The sequence below is a fragment of the Polyodon spathula genome, chromosome 18 (genome assembly GCF_017654505.1).
Source record: "Polyodon spathula isolate WHYD16114869_AA chromosome 18, ASM1765450v1, whole genome shotgun sequence".
Classification (NCBI taxonomy): Eukaryota; Metazoa; Chordata; class Actinopteri; order Acipenseriformes; family Polyodontidae; genus Polyodon; species Polyodon spathula.
The window spans coordinates 3,929,585-3,947,444 of NC_054551.1; the positions used below are offsets into that span (position 1 = coordinate 3,929,585).

Below are 17,860 nucleotides of genomic sequence, written 5' to 3' on the forward strand. Positions count from 1 at the left end.
TGTGACAGTGAGGTAAGAAAGTAAAGCAGTAAGGAACATGTGAAAAGGAACTCTTTAGTACTGTTGTTATAACATTGCTCAATGAATCCCAAATGAAAAAGCCGATTCACACCTAACAGTGTTTGTTTACTGGAACGTTTGACCTTTATTTGCCACTCTATGTTTAACCCTTGACATGTCATTTGTAACCTAAATGCTGACAGCCTGGCTTGTACTAATTGGTGCTCCCTTTTCTCTGTACCACATTGTGATAAAATGGGATTTGGCTTGAGCAACTGCATTAGTGAATGCTTGCTTTGGATCAGCACCCAGCTGTGCTCTGGGCAGATCTACTATATATTATAATGTGTCCTTTTATCCAAAGACCCATACACATACTCCCCTGTCAAACAGGCAAACAAGACAATAAACTGGGTCAGGTTTGAATCCCAGCTTGATAGAAAGACCGTTTGCTCTTTTAATACAAAGGGTCATCACCCTCATCAACTTCTACCACTGCAGCTTAATTCCCTGCTTCTCCTGCTATTTAAAAGTTAATGGACTGTTTTATATGGTATTGTGATCCTTCTTTGCACATTTCATTGTGAGAGCTTGTTTCTAGGTGTTGTTGACCTAGGCACAGGTGGACTTGTGGTATGTGGTATAATGATCATATATCTTTGGGTTACAGATGAAAACTGCAAAAGCCTATTAGAAGCTCACATGCAATATTATACTGTAAATGCCTGAGCATAAAATGAATGTTTAATTTAATTTACTTACTGAACAGAGTACCGCAGAAGATTTTCTTTTTTTCATCCACCACATTTTTAGGCTGTTTTGTTTTTTAGAGCTATTAGTACTTGCTTATGACTTCTCTTTTGAAGTTATTCTTGTTTCAGTAAATAGTAAGGACGGTTCTTTACGCTAGCTATGATCTACAATGCTATGTTCAGATCTTTTTTAATATAACCATCTCTGAAACCATGTCACTGCTGAGCCATGAGACTTGCAGAGGCTCATTTCCATTACTATTGGGCTTTGATGATATCCCAGTTCATTCTCTTTTACTATTTCATTTTGTTTTGTGCCAAAATCTGAAAATATTAATTGGGTGTATATTGCCTATTAATAAAAATACATTCTTACAGTAGGAGTGTTGGATGGGGGGGCTTGCATTTCTTTTGAGTTTTTCAGAGCATTCTCACTCATGGTTCACCCTTCCTTGACTCTCCTTCTCACCTGGTTTGAGTACGTCAGCATGCTCGTAATCCTCCTGAACTGCACCACCTTGGGGATGTTCCAGCCCTGTGATGATGTCAAGTGTCAGTCCGAGTGGTGCACTGTCCTTCAGGTAAAACCCCTGCTTTACTGTCTTGTTATCAACAAAGACAGCCAGCGTGTTCACGTTTATTTTTTATTCTGCCTGGCTGTAAGAATTTAAGTTTCAATCAGCTTTGCTTTTTCCTGCCCATAAAGCCTTAAATACCAGTCAGACCTAGTTTGCGTGGTTTTAGAATCAGTCCTGCTTGTTTCCATTGGCAGCAGATTGAGATCAAATTGATTTTGCTGCTCTGTTGTGCGAACAAGTAATCAATATCCGATTAACCTTTTGTGGTGATGAGTCTATGCTAATAGGCAGAACTCTTAAGTAGTCTGATATTGATGACTTATCCAATGCTACAACCTTAACATATTTTTATGGAATGGACGAAATTGTGGTTGTACACTGCAAATGGAACCAGGAGCAGCTGCAGTTTAATAATGGAGCCCAGTATTACAATGTACCATGCAAAAGCACTCTCAAATAGCGTTGACTATAAACAAATATATATATATATATATATATATATATATATATATATATATATATATATGGACTTCCACTGATGTTGGATGATTTGGCCAACTCATTTGAGACCTAAAATATGTTTAACCACTGTTATGTGGATGAAGGGTTTTCACTTGGCCCTAAGCCAGATTTGCCTTGATGATGTATAGACTAAGACTGTTCACAAATCACACTTTAGTTCTTTCGTTGATCTGCCTACCCACTCACATGTAGGTCAGATTCGAAAAATGCATCCAAGAGCACACACAATCTGATAACGAGCATATTATAGTGCTGCTTCTCAGTCGACTTCTTGTCACGCTGCAAATGCAAAATTAACATTGAGTATTTTATTTCTACACTGTGGAGGATGAAAGAGCATTCCCATTGGACTGTAGTACTTCGGATCTTCGTTGAGAGTACTGCATAACTGTTATTAGTTTTTATTAAATAATATTGATCTGCTTTGTTTTTTCAGGCATTTGATGACTTTATTTTTGCATTCTTTGCTGTTGAGATGGTCATCAAGATGATTGCCCTGGGGATTTTTGGACAGAAATGTTACCTGGGAGACACATGGAACCGTCTGGATTTCTTCATTGTCATGGCAGGGTCAGCATATCTTCTAGAAAGCCAACATTCATTACATTCTCTTCTATTCTTTTTCACGTGAAGTATTTAAAGAGTAAGATGGGGTTCCGAAAAATATAGTGTTATGCGTCCCCATGTGTTGCTACAATTGTTTTAATATTGTACTTGTCATTTTTCTTTTCATTGTTAACATCCTGACAACTTTTTACACTTGTAACTTTAAAGTCTGTTTCAAAGCTCTTTTCAAAATGACTGCTCTGGTGGACTGAGGTTTGAGATTTCCTCTAAATCACTGCAGGAAGAGCGATTAAAAAAAAAAAAAAAAACGTAAGTGCTCTGGCTCTTCTGTTCCCTACCACATCATGGATCATTACTGCCGTGTTACCTGTTTGACAATGTGGGCAATAATCCTTACACTACCAGTGCACTAGAGCATTAAAAAAGACTTCCAAGTTATAAGAGTAAAAAGTTGTCAGGATGTTAACGAAAATAAAAATTGCAGGTATATTATGTAAACTGTTGTAGCAACACATGGGAACGTATAACGTTGTATTTTCTGGAACCCTGATACTTACTCTTTAAGCAATTGAATAGCCTTTAAAACACGGACTTGCAAATGCATTGGATTATTATCAAATAAAAATGCTAGAGAGATCAGATTCTACTAGAGAAGTCAATGCCCAGTTTTAAGCATGAAAAACATTGTTAATGAAAATGTTATGCAGCCATCATTTCCTGGCTGAGTGTATTCATGAGACTCACAGAAGCTTATCACTCAATGCCACTGATGACATGAAGTCCGTACTATAGATGGGCGACTTTAACTTTGTTCCGTTAATTAACTTTCAGTCTATTTGGCTGTCATTCTTGCTGACTGAAAGGTGAGGAATATACAATCCCCTAGATATCGTGATAGAGAGCAGGGCACGGGGGAAGGTTAAATATTCCATTTATTGTCAAGTGGAACTGAATGTACTATGTTTATTAGTGTTGAATTTGATTATTCAAGGTTTAATTAAGTTTAGTACATTTATAGTCTTTTGGCATCCACATACAGTAGTTAATAGTTCATAGCATAGTTTCAGTGCAAACCAAAACATAAAAGTAAAAATAAAATTGGAATGACAGAGGTCCCTAGCCTTGGACAGCAGCTTTGACAGGTGTGAGAAAAAATAACTTGTCCTAATCGGCATTCCCGAAATTCAACACTGGAATGTAATACAGCAGGTGGTTGTGTTTAATGCACCGCTACTCCATGTCAGCAGATGCCCCTGTGGACTGCATGCATTGAAATGTGCCTTTTGCATAAATCAAAATAGATTAAAGCATTCAAAATATGTTATTTATTGTTGTAGTTATGCTAACTTGTTAAAATAGCTGAAACTATATTTATTATACAATTCAGCTATTTGGATAGAGTTAGCTACAGCTTGAATCTTTCCATTTTCATTTAATATCTTTTTTCGGCACAACATGAATAACAGTCCAGCACCACTCAGTGTTACATATTTCACACTTCTGAGTCTTTTAAATTGACACCTCTGGTGACTGACTGCTTGTATTTAGAGAGAATAAAAAACCTTTTTCCTGTTCCCTCTGTTAAACAGTGATGGAGCTTCCATGGTGCAAAGGGATTTCCTGTGATTGATTTTGGCAGAAGTGCCTCAGAAAGAGAGAGGGGGGAGGAGAAGGAGGGGGAGGGGGAATATTGAATGATTTAGAAGCAGTTTAGTGCAGGGCTTTGACTTGGACAATAAAAGACAGGTGACTCATGGTTCATTGCTGCAAGTAATCGGATATACAGTACAATGCTAATTTTGAACCCTAATAAAATATATTAAAAAAGGCTTTTACTTGCTGTAGTTCTGGAGCCTACTCTCTATCATCTTCAAAAACGTCCTCCACACTGCCTCCTTTGCAACTTGAGTCTTTCTTGCCTGAGCCAGTCTGTCTCAACGTCCCCCGTGTAACCCTTTCTAAATTTCTTAAAGCTACGGTGCTACGCCTGCTGTACTGGATATGTTTTGAATGTGTTGTTCACATCGCCTGTTACGGAACTGAACGCTACTTCAATATGGTAAATACCAGCATGGCTTCTCTTTTGCAGGATGCTGGAGTACTCACTGGATGGGCACAATGTCAGCTTGTCTGCGATTCGTACTGTGCGGGTTCTCAGGCCTCTCAGAGCCATTAACAGAGTTCCTAGTAAGTGCCTTTTCCCTCAGACTTCTTATACAATGGTATTTGCTGTCAGACAGAAACATACATTTTTAGCTCTGTTCCAGCTCTCCACTTTAATGAGCGTTAAAAGTACAGTACGTTCAGACTGCTCGGCTGACAGCATCACAGTTTATTTGTTACACTGAATTAGTTACAGTAACTGGAGCAGAAGTCAGAGTGCAGAAGTTTAACGTCTGTACTTTGAGGATAGTTAGGCTCTGAGCAGTTTTTAGCTTTTTTTTTATTTGTGTCTATTAAAATCGTATTCTTTATTTATATTCCCCGAAGGTCATTTGGAAGGTGTATTATACAAAAAGGTTTTTCAACTTATGGCAAGCCAAGGTTTAATAGATATAACTAAACACTATATGGCATTAAAAACATACAAATTAATAAATAACAGTTGTATATGTTTTGATTGTGTGAGTTCTTTAATTATGTTCCTTGTAAACTCTGGAGCCACGAATAACACTGTAATAAAATCTTTTCACATGATCAAGATCATAATAAAGGCCTGTAAAATCATTGACGGTTAGATATTTTTATGTTTTAGATGATGTCTTGGATTTTAAAGTTGGCATCTAACACCATATATCATTTGAGCTCTTTCAAGATAATTGATTTAAATCATGAATCCTTCTAGAACACAAGGACTGGACAAGCCAGAAAGGAAATACATTGCATTTCTAAGCTTTTTATTTCTGCCTCCCCCCTGTGCTATTGTGCAGCACATCAATGCCCAGTTCTCTTGGGCGAGATCCCTACTCTGTCTCACAAGCTTGCTACCAGTTGCAGCTCCTGCAGACTCCCTTCTGAGACGCACTGCCACACCTCTCCAGCTGGGGTCTGTGGTTATGATGCTGGCTTCATTGTGTGGGTTTGATTTCATTCCCTACTTGGATAATTAGATAGCACCGCTGCTTGTTATGTTCTGGAGCCAAACAGAAATTCTGAGGTTCAATAGACCAACAACCTACCATAAAAGCACAAACTAGCAGAGTCCGATATCCTCTTATAAGTGGATTTCTTGAAAAAGCACTGATGCAATGTATTTGTTCTTTGGTGCAATTCATATTAAAGACATGGCCAAACTTCGCATCCTTTCTAAAAGAAAAAAAAAGGCAACAAGAAGACTCTACTCTTGGTATATATTGTATATAGTGGGTATCAGCCAAGTATCTTGAATGCAAATTTACTTTTTAAAAGGGAACAAACTAATATTTTGAGAAATCCGTCATTTTTTGTTTCCTACTAAAGACTTTTTTTTTAAATAAAAGGAATAATTGAACATAGTATTGGGTCATTTATTTTTCTAAGCCATCTAGAGTTTATTACTCCATAGACATTAAAATTAAATTGCAATAACCGCAGAGGCATACAAAATACGTGTAGCTCCAATGCAACAGTGGGCATTTCTGGGTTAGAGAATCCTGATTGATACAAACAACACTCACCATGCTGCTTCTCATCACACTGCTGACAAATGACTTATTGATAATCCATTCATTGTATATTTACTTGTTCTGGCTGTCACAAAACAGAATCATATCTCACTAGTTGTGCCTGTTCTCGAATATCTGATTCCAAAACACATACAGTGTTTCAACTTACGTAAAGAAGACTTTTTTTTTTTTTTTTTTTTTTTTTTTTACATTAATGACATGTTTCTTTCATGCTCTGCACACAATTGCAGGTCAACCCGAAACTTATTACCAAGACACTTTCCTATGTAGGAAACTGATGTGGCTTAATTTCTTATTTCCAACTCAGCAGAGTATCCTAGCAACCATTTCCAGCACATAGGGATGTCAGTAGCTTTTAAATTACAAACTCATTGGTCATTAATATGTTTGCCTATTTCTGTTGTTTTAGATCAGGGTAGGTCCTGTAAAACGTGGCAGCTAGTTGGCCAGGATTGTTGCCCTTCGTCAGGCAATAAGTAAAGCTTAATCTTTAAAATAAGTTAATGTGATCCTACTATGTAATCCTTTCACCTGGACATGCTACACAGGCACAGGGAGGCCTCCAAAAGTGGCTGTCAGCAACCTCTCGCTCGTCTTTATAAAAAGTCTTATATCTTTTCTCCATTGTAAATATACACAGTATGACCATTTTTGACCATTTGTATACTTTAATGTACGGTTCTTGATAGGTTTAAGTACTCCTTATATACAGCGTATGAGCACTTTAGCTTGGACCTAGAACAGCGACAACAAGCTTTACAAGTGATCAATCTAGGTGCTCTGATTTTCTTGTTAAATATTTTCTTCACTGGCATTAAAACAGTTAGTGTCTCGGAAAATCACTGAACCTAAAACCAAGTGTAACTTCACATTAGTCCAAACACTGCAGGATGTAGTTTGACATACGCTAGTTAGGGCATGGGTTCGAAGGCTTTCTGAGCAAGTCTCACCATCACAAAGCTTTTTTATTACGTTTTCTGACAGATACGGCTTGTGACAGTTTATCAAGGAAAGTGCAACACTAATCAGCTTATGGTTTGCGATTCTGTTTCCTGACATGGTTACAACAATCAATCTCCATCCTCAAACGTAAACAACTAACTCTTATCAGACCCTCTGAAATAATGAAAGTCTTAAAGGCACGGTTATTTGCTGTAGGACTGACTGGGACGGCCGAAGTGGACAGGACCGTCCCCATGGCCAATCTTTATTGATTATCACACAAGAGACACAATTATTGTTTTGGAAATTAAACTGTTTCTCTACAAACCAATCCTTGTAGGGACATTCTGTGTCAAATGGACCCATGCCCCCCTTATAACCCTCTCCAATTTTTATTAAACTTTACACAGTGGTTTCTGTATATATTTGAGTAATCTCACCCAAATTGTAGCTGGCATACTGTTATGAACCATATTTATTGCTTCATCTCTGGAACCCTGTATTGGCCTGTAGTGAAACTCTGAAACTCAAGTTTGCTGTCTCTCAACAAACAGTTGTCCAATTTAAAAATACAAATTAATTAATTGACAAACGTTTCCACTAGGGCACTAGTTAGAGAACATTTACTTATGGTAATAATGCATTACAATTGGCAAATGAAATTATCGGGAATTTCTTGATTCTCACCGGGAGACAGGAGATCGGGAGAATTGGGAGATATGTGCTTATATATTGATACATACCACTTGGCGATGTGGATTGCAGTGGTAACATGTGAGTGGTCTCCTAATGGTCACATTAAGAGGAATGTGAGCATGCTGATTTAATCCATGCTGATATATGAATATAAGCTTTAATCCTATTCATTTGTTGCTCAATATGAATAGAAAAGAGTCCTGCTGCTACAGAGAGGGACGTTTTTTTCAGTTCAGCTATAGGGAATTAAATATATCTGTTGAGTGAAGTAGACTTTTCTCTACATGATCTGCTTCTTATCACAGACATGTTTGTACTGAAAAGCAATAGTTCTAAGAATAGTAGCAACATTCTTCACTTTGTTCCTGTTAATATGCAATTTGGTTGTTTTTACAAGTTGCTTCTTAAAAGCCAGTAAAGAGACTAGTGTATTTTAAACCTGCCGTGTTATGAAAAGAGGGTTCTTTTTATATGTGTATTCATTTATTTATATTATTTCTCTAAGTGGGTCTCCTGCTTTTTTTTTGTTAAAAGTTGTGACTACATGCTTTCTACACTGTTAAAAATTAAATGGCATTGACCTCAGTACTTGACACACTAACTTTGCAATTCTTTTAGATACAAACTTTTTGTCTGCTTGACAAATCCACATTCACCCTGTGCATAGAGCGAGTCTTGGGTATCACGCTTGATAAGACAATTGATTTTCAGCATGGTTCCCTGCTGCTAGTAGAAGAAATAATCATCTCTGGGTTCCTTGTCTTTATTAAACATGCAACACTGCCTTCCCATCACTTCTCCAGGTATTGGGCACCACTGTCTCTAAACTTGTTTTTCATCCAGCAAATATGACAAAGGCTCTGGATAGATTCACTTAATGATTAAAGTCTTCTACTTTCTTAATCCCCCTGCCTCTGACATTGTCCTACTAATGGAAACTCCTGTGTGCTTGTTATAGGAATCCGTTACTGGTGTAGTGGTAAAAAACAAAAGTGGACAAACTAACTACTTTGGTGTTCCAGAGATTACATATATGCATGTCATTTGAGGTGGTTGTGCAGAATTGTGGATTAAAAGATAATTGGAAGAGATTCTGCCCATCTTCATATAATACATTTGAATATGCCTTGGCTTTAACCCTTGATATAGCCAGGATTTGCTTATCACAGGAGAGTTGGAGTGAGTGAACGCTTTTCCTTAAATGAAAAGTGGGTAAATGCCACATTCCGCAAATGATAAACTCGTTTTACCCGCATTTACCCTCGACTGCACTACTTGAATGCACTGTAAATAATGCATGCATTACCATTAAACATATCGCAAAATGTGCTTTGCAGATCGATGGGATTGTTACTTAATTCTCATAAGAGGGTCAAAAAGGGTTGGGGGTTAAAGAGTCTTGTTTAAAAATACATGGTTAACTTGAGAGTTTGAAAGTGCAAGCAAAGGTAAAGAGCAGAGATAATACCACAAATTGAATTCAGTTCCACAAGCAATAGTTACAAAAGCTGGAAAGCAATAACGACAGGCAGATAGAAGGGCAAACAAACTTTAACTGACCTTTAAAAACAATATATGTGGAAACGAGCAGAAGACCAATTACCTAAAAGGCTAAGCAAAAAGGTTGATTCAAATGAAAATCTGCGCTGCATGTGCCCAGGATCAATTCTAACAATAAAGCAATAGGACACAAATATTCACTTTGCGACCTTGCAGGGTCTTAAAGAGACTAAGGTGAAGGTGAGGAGATGCGAGTCCAAGATCCTCAAAGAAAACAGATGCACTGTATTGAAGAATATGATTTGATAAAGTGGTAGTCCTACTGTGTGGAAATGCATTTGATGCTTGAGTGAGGATTTGCCCCACATTTAAGATTTTTTTTCTAAGCTTTTGAATAAGACTCTGTTTGTATAGTGAAATAACTAATAATGTACATGAATGTAATACGATATAAAGTTTTTGTTTTGTTTTTTTGTTTTGTTTTTTTTAATTACAGCAGATTGGGGATGTGCAGCTTAACCATTCAAAGTTGTTTTTGTTTGTTTGAATTTCTGTCACTAGTGGGTAAAGATCATGACCAGTTAGTTGTTATCTGTCTTTGTAGTAGTCCACTTGTGATTTTCTCAGCTATTATATAAAACAGCTGTATTTATTTATAAGCATATGCATTTCCTTTTAGTTATACCAGTCTGCAAAATGTGGTGCAGCAATCATAAGTAAAAAAGGTATCACAATATTCCCACATGTTAATTAAAGGTAGCTGTTGAATGGAATGGAATATTTCTAGAAAGATATCTTCTGAAACAAATGATATGTTTCTTCCAAACTGGGCTTTCTAACAATTATTTAACACAACGGAATTGTATCTGATTTCATCCTAAAGCTTTGAGAGTACCACTGAGAATTTGTGATGTCAAGATTTACCAGCTGTTCCATAACACACTGCTGAAGGCTATCAACTACAAAATAAAGAAGAACAACTTCCCTGGTTTTTAATGTGTTTTTTTAGTTTCATAAATTTTCCTATGCTTGCTTTTGTACTGTATATAATACAGGCCTTCTGCCAGCTAAACCTTTCCTATGATTTGCTCCTCACCTAGGTAGCTGTGTACATGTTGTTGTTGTCATGCCAGTAGAGTAATGCACATTTATTTTAATTTTTGAGTTAAGTAAAACAAATTAACAAAATGCAGAGCCCTGCTTCTGTGACATGGGTACAGCAAAGTAGAAAGTCCGGAGTAAATGAAGGGGCTTGAATTAGAAGTAAAGAAGTGTTCTGACTAGATGGCAGACAGATGTGTTATAGCATGACGTTCTTTTGTGTGTGTTTCTTTCTTGCAGGTATGAGAATACTAGTGACCCTGCTGTTAGACACTCTGCCTATGCTAGGCAACGTCCTTCTCCTTTGTTTTTTTGTCTTCTTTATATTCGGGATTGTCGGAGTGCAATTGTGGGCTGGCCTGCTGAGGAACAGGTGTTTCTTAGAAGACAATTTTAAAACGTAAGTACTTGTTTCTGCTTTGCATCTAAAACACCCCCTCAGGGGATCAGTGAGTGAAACAGATTGATGCAAAGTGGCAGCTAACTGCTCCTGGCAGAAGTGACTTTTCAGAAGCTGAGGATTTTGTAAAATAAACATCTCAGCCCCAGCAGAACAACACTAAAAAAATAAAAAAAAATGTTACCTTAAGCATTTTTGTTTTCCCCAAAAGGCTGTACTTTACAAATCTTTGAAACAGAATCTCCAGCAAAGGTTTTGTGAAAGGTGAGACATTTTCAAGGTATTCAAATCATTTTCACAAATCACTCCTTTTTCGCTGGATCACTACAGATTATCCTACATTTTGAGGTTGTCAAAAAAACGAGAGCGAGTGTGTGAAAAATATTTGTACGATAGATCATGCTCTTGATAATTAGATTGTTGACTAGAACTGCAATCAATAAATCTGCACACTGTAACTGTTGGTGGTGTTTTTTCTAATTTTGCCTGGTTATCATCAGGATGGTGGGCAGTAGACCATCTATATATCTATATGTAGTTAGTAATGATTTTAACATCTTATGGTAATTTGAGTGTCAGTGATTTCAATAAAAGGCATTAGATAAACAAATCTAATTAAACATATTTATTTTTTAAAATATAGCCAGTTCTGTTACGAATTTATCATTTGCTAAGTACAAAGAGGGAGATGCATCAAAGATGTTCAACAACAAGGCTTTATAATGCTAGGAAACAGAATTAAACATCATTTGTATGCGAGGAAAGCCTTGTTAATAAAAGTGCAGTGGACAGAAAAGCATAATTGGCAACAGATTGGAAATATGTTGTTTGGTGAAAAAGATTTAAGCCATTAAGTACAAGAACATCATGGATACAGTCTTCTGAGGTCTGGAGGTGGAAGCAAATTATTATCTTCTCAAAAGTCATTGTATTTATCAAACACAATAAAAGTTTTACCCAATATTAAAAACAGTCATGAATAAGTCAAAGTATAGAAAGTCCCTATCTAGACAGTTTCTGTTATTTGAGCATCTGGTTAGCAATGAAGATTCGATTTCTTCAGTTGTGGGACTGAAGCTCCAAAATTAACCAGAAAGCCTTGGCGATAAAATTGTTTATGCAGTATATGTACAATCTGCACAAAATAAGGCAACCATAATAACTTTTTTTCTTCTAATCCTTATTTCTAATGCCATAAAGTAAATGCTGGTCTTAAAACACTTAAAAATGAATGGAAAAACAAAAACAGAAGCTCTAGTATGTGTTCATAATAGAATCACCAGGGGCTGGTTTTTCAGAACTTTGGTAATCGGATTTCTGCGTTTGATCTGGATTATATTGTGCAATTGGCTTTTTCAAACATCAAAATGCGATCAGGATTACTGTGATACAGATTTCGTTTTGGTAATCTGATCGCACTTTTAATCAAGATTAAATGTTGCAATTGGGTTTTTCTGAATTATCAGGATTACTTTGATCCAAAATACCAGGGTTATTGTGATCCTACTGTAGAGGTGGATTTAGCTTTTAAATAATCATAGGACGGCGATATTTTGTTTGAATTGTCATAGCAAACACACAACGTATGTCCAAATAGAGTGTTAGAATATAATATTTGATTGTTTATTTAAGTTTTGTATCCATGCAAGCAAAAAGGAAAAAACATATTTTTAATGGTATAGCTTTAATTAAAAAAAAGCATACGTATGGGCATACGCCTTAACATACACCTCCTTATACGACAAGGAAGACGAAGAAGTTTTATTTTTATTCAATGTAGATTAAGTTATTTAATTTCTGCTAAGTAGGCATAAATAAAATAATCATAACGCATGCAAATATGTGTATAAGAATATAAAACAAAATAAATAAAGTTGTGTATTAATCATTATTACCATGATCTTCAAAAAATATGTATATATATATATCTATATATATATATATATATATATATATTATATATATATATATATATATATATATATATATATAGATAGATAGATAGATAGATAGATAGATAGATAAAGAACTAGCTTATTAAAAAAAATTGATTTCGTAATCGTGATTATTTGTTACAGTGTCATTTTCTGAAAAACCGGATCAAAATGATCCAGGTAAAAGTAATCTCAATCACAAAATATAGGATTACTAAACCCAGATCACTTTGATCCAGATTAAAAGTTTTGAAAAAGTGGCCCCTGGCGGTTGAGTATTCTAATTCTCAGCCCTTTAAAAGCTCTGCGATTAAGGGTAGTGATTGATTTTAATAAAGGAGATTAATAAATCCACCTCCCCAACTCTCAAGAACCACAAGAAAAAAAAAAAAATGTGTTGTCCTACTGAGTTGATTGACCAAAAAGCCTAGCAGCATGGCCGTAACTAGCTATGAGGTCACTGAGGTCGTGTCCTCAGTTGTGGGTTTCATCATCAATGCTGATGCTCATGTTCTGTTAAAGTGCAAAAGACTCCTTCATTTTCTCTGTTAGTTTGCCGTGTAACATAGATTTGCAGGTTGAATGTAAATACCAAGCGGCCACTGCCAGCTATAACTTGAAACCTAAGTTTGACCTCGGTAGAATGTCAACTCTGGTTATGGCCTTGTAGCAAAGGTACCTTGCTTCATAGAAGATGTATTTAAATATTGTTGGTACCTAGGCACTAACGATAGAAACGTTGCTCTTCTTTTGCAGGGCTTACAATCTATCTTTTTTAACCCCGTATTACAAACAAGAGGAGGGTGAAGAAACCCCATTCATCTGCTCCACCAATAGGGACAATGGGATGGTTAGGTGTCCGGACATCCCGCGCTTGAAGGAAAATAGAGTGGAGTGTTCTCTCAGCATGTTCCACGACAGCCACTCACACAACAGTATGGACGTGGGAAACATAAACGGCTGCATAAACTGGAACCAATATTATAATGTATGCAAGACTGGGAACCTGAACCCACACAAAGGAGCTATTAACTTTGATAATATTGGATATGCCTGGATCGCTATTTTTCAGGTAGGTTCCAACGCACTTCCTTGCAGTGCCATACCAGTATTTACTTATTTATCTGTTTTTGAGATAAAGTAAGAAACGTGTGGTAGTTGACGAGACGCTGGCATTGGCATTACCCCAACAACTTAAAATTACGTTGTCACAAAACAACATAACAATTCGGATTGAACATAGGTACAGAACACTATTTAAATGCAGTTAGGTTGTAACTTTTGAAGTAGGTAAAATCATTTACTAAACTATGACATTACTGTAATAAATTAATCTCAAAAGAAATCGAAACTTAAAAAAAAAAAAAAAGGCAGATACTGTACAGCCAAGGGCCAGAAACCTACTGAAAAGCAGTTCGACCGCACGTTCTTAAGTTCATCAGATTTCTATAAAGAAAACAAAAGGTTGGTCTTTTTTAGCGCTCGGGAGCTTCATTTAAAACCTCCTATAAGCATCTTAGCTGTTTCTTGCTACTAGTATAAGAATATTGTTTTGTCTTTTTACAACAACAAAAAAAATGTTGCAAACTTACCAGTGATTTTGCACACGCGGTAAACTTCCTGCAGCTGTCCTAAGAACAGAGCTATCAATTGGTTTTAATTGGCTATAATAATTACTCATTTTAATATTCATTGGTTGTGAAAGCCTGAGTTCCAAGGCTGTGTTTCTTCCCATAAGCCAGGTATCACATGGCTGGTTTTCTGTTTACCTGTCTTGGTGAATAGCTGTGCCTTCAGGCTCTTCTCAAACAGTCACTGTTGAAGCAGGAATGATAAGTTAAGTGTTCTGATTGATGTTCTTTAAAACGTACTTAATTACAGGACCAGACCTTGTTGCCACTGCAGCTACCAGTGTAGGTGTAGTATCTGAATCAAGATGATTTGATTTGGTTGGTTTTAAAGAAGGACCTCCTGAAATGCTGCCCTTATTTGATTTTGTAGCATGCTAAAGGATTTCTCATGGAAGGTCAGTGTGTTTGTTGTACTATAAAGCATATGACTCCAATCTGTGTTTTCTAATTAGTGACTGATAAAGCAATCGATTTGACAGAGAGCCTACCAGCAGCGCTTTGGGTGCGGCACACAAGAAGTGTCCCTTCCTTTGATTTAACATTGGATAGGGAACAAAAATATAAAGTAATATAAAGGAAAGGGACCCTTCTTGACTGCTGCACCCTGACACTGCTGGTGAACTCTTTGCAGTGACAGATAGAAATGTATACATTGGACTTGATGCAAGCCTTCAAGCATTTTGTTTAAAAATGTTCTATTTCTATTCCGCATACTTCATTTTACCATCTAATATTTATAATGTGACACAGGAACATCAACAGACCTTACTCTAAAACATGGTTCTCATTTTTAGTGTAGCTGAAATATTTCTGCTGTTGCAGAATTAATGAATGGGGAAGCCTTTAGTTGTACAGATGCAACAAAACTGTAGGACTATCTCACGCTCAGTATGAATGTTTGAAAGGAGCACCTGCATGAAAAGGAGGCATATTGAATAAGCAGGGAGACTAAATTACCCACTCGCTAGATGCTGCTCCATGGAGGTCACAGTTACCAGTGTAATGGAAGGGATAAAGCCCACCATTATCTCCTTGTGTCTTAAGGATTGATAATAGGTCAGCCTCCAGTATGTCTTCTTGAATGTGTTGCCTGTAACTATATAATGAAAACGGTTCCATTTTAGACAGTGGTGGGGATGTGAGCGCTGGAAGCTAGAGCTTTTTTTTTTTTTTTTTTGTAAAGCTGAGAATGCAAATAACATTAGGCTTAACACCAGAGATCAGACATACAATATCTGTAAACAAACAAACAAAGAACATGGTTGCTTAAGGCTGCAGTGTCCGTTGATCATATCAGATAAACGATTTTGTGTATTTTTAGATTAGATTTTGGCCTGGATCACTTAAGCAACAGGAAATGTAGCTTTTAGAGGGCATCTATCTGTAGGATAATGACTGCTCTACTCCGGAACTGATTCTGTGAGGATTATAATTTAGTTTATCATTTGCATTGGTTTAGCAGAAAAAGGTATTGCAGTTTTTGATTACATTATGCAGTTGGTTCAATTCACCAGTGATTTCAGGGTAGTATGAATGGGAAGAATTTGTATTTCAGGTAAATAAATAATGTTGTCTTAATACGTTTTTATTGTGAGACACTGTCCATTCGCTTTCTGGCAGGCGTACCAACGGTTTGCCATAAACTGAGACAGAAGTGGGAAAATAAAACTTCCTACAGAGCAGCTAATATTGACTTCCCTATAGCAGTGTCAGCCTTTTTTAAAGTGACAATCCACATTTTAACACAAACATTCCATAAAGTGTGCGTCTCCTAGGTCCTTCTATTAAAAAAGTAATATAAAGTCTTGTGCACAAGATAATCGTGAGCTTGTGTTATGAGCTTGCTAATCATTTCTGCTTGGTGTTGTCCACACAAGTTTCTGATTGGAGAGGTTTTTGACTAGGTTCAGAAAGTGTGGAATTGAACTCCTGACACTGCATGAAGTAGCTCTTGCCCTGCACTTCACTGCACATCTCTAATTGTTTTTCAACCCAGAGTATCCTTTTGTATGTTTATAATTGTAAGAACTCTGTCTTGTGGAATGGCCCTGTTAGATATTAGTGCGCCATTGCTAAGTTGCTGTCCTTCCTTGATCAAACTGTAAGGTAGAGCAATATTCTGACCTTGAGAACTATATAATTCAAAAAGGGGAAAATATTGTGAATCATTTTCAACAAAATACCAGAGAAACCAACACCAGCAAAATGTTGAAATGAAGCATTTACTTCAATTAATGAATAATGAGTCCCATTTTATACAAGCTAGCTGAATGCATTAGAGCAAGAACATGTCATCATGAATTATAATGCAAGCGGCTTTAAAGGTAGTCTTTGAACTTGTTTGTACATGTTCTTCTCAGTTTGAGTAATGTGGCATTTAGTATCAACACAATGATAAAGATTTATAGAAGAAACCCTAGAGGAACCAAAAGCAGATCACAATAGCAACGCAGTAGATTTAAGTTATAATGCAGTAGCACACTGGTAACAATATGGTACCACAGTAATCAATCACTAATTCATACCCTTATCTCAGTGGTGGTTTTAGGCACATGCAGTTGCATGGGGCCCCAAAGCGCAAGTTTATGTCAGTATTTATCAAACGATTTAAGCTAAAATGGTGAGACATTTAAAAATGAACTAATTTCGACACACTACAAATAATGTTTGCTAGCGCTTGCTGGGAATGCATGTATAGGTGTTTCACACACGTAGGGCTGGAAACAAATTAAAATAAATGCGTATTGTCCTCGCATCTTACCATGCTCGATTATATCTACAAAGGGAATTTGTTGGACCTGTATCCTAACTTCAGTATTATTGATTGGCATCTGCTTTTGACTGTGCCTGTCACAGTAGCGTCAGGGGAGAGAAGCTTTTCTTGCTTCACCATAAAATGAATCAAAAACGTTTTACTTTCTACAATGTAGCTTGACTGGACTAGGGCAGATATCGATCATGCACAAGATTTGCAGAAAACTGGATTATTCAGCTAAATTTGCAGACCTTGCCACTGCGAAAGCACGAAAGGTTCATTTCTAACTGTCTCTGTGAGTGTGTTTTTTTTTTGTGATCACAGTAGTAAAACACATTTAATAGTGTAGTTGTTACCCTGTTTGCAAGTCATGGCATCGTAACGTAATATAGGCCTACTGGTAACATAGGCCCCGGAATCAAGCTTTGCATGGGACCACCACAGGACAAATGCCGCGACTGCACCTTATCTTAAAATATTACCACTCTGTGCTTTTCTACCAATAACACATACTATTGTAGCTTTAGTAGGAAACCATTGCATTAACACAGCAAGGCAAACCATTGAAGATGATTTAGCAAGCGGGGGGTTACAAATTCATATCTTCCTCATCTTTATATTTGATGTTTATTTCTAACAGACAATCTCAAGCCCCAAGCACAGTTAGTTCCAGTGGTTGAGCTGGAAAGGGGGACATCAATATACTAGTGGAGTGAGTCTCTTCTTCTCAAGCCTGGTGTTAAGCCAGCCTTCTGGATGTGCTCTCAGGAGCGAGCTGCCCATCATTTTAATTGAATCTTCAAGCCATTTCCCAGGT

The 17,860-nt window shown here is 36.8% G+C and overlaps 1 protein-coding gene across 2 annotated transcripts in view; it reads left to right on the top strand.

The window, feature by feature from the left end:
* Nucleotides 1–1,222: 1,222 nt before the first annotated feature.
* The window catches only part of LOC121331110 (voltage-dependent T-type calcium channel subunit alpha-1H-like), a 67,521-nt gene continuing 50,883 nt past the window's right edge, over nt 1,223–17,860 (top strand). For both annotated transcript variants that reach the window (XM_041278314.1, XM_041278315.1), the window contains exons 1-5: nt 1,223–1,333; nt 2,289–2,422; nt 4,509–4,606; nt 10,564–10,723; nt 13,414–13,729. In XM_041278314.1, the coding sequence (XP_041134248.1) occupies nt 1,241–1,333; nt 2,289–2,422; nt 4,509–4,606; nt 10,564–10,723; nt 13,414–13,729 (801 nt within the window). In that variant the 5' untranslated portion in view covers nt 1,223–1,240. The remainder of the gene's footprint in view (nt 1,334–2,288; nt 2,423–4,508; nt 4,607–10,563; nt 10,724–13,413; nt 13,730–17,860) is intronic.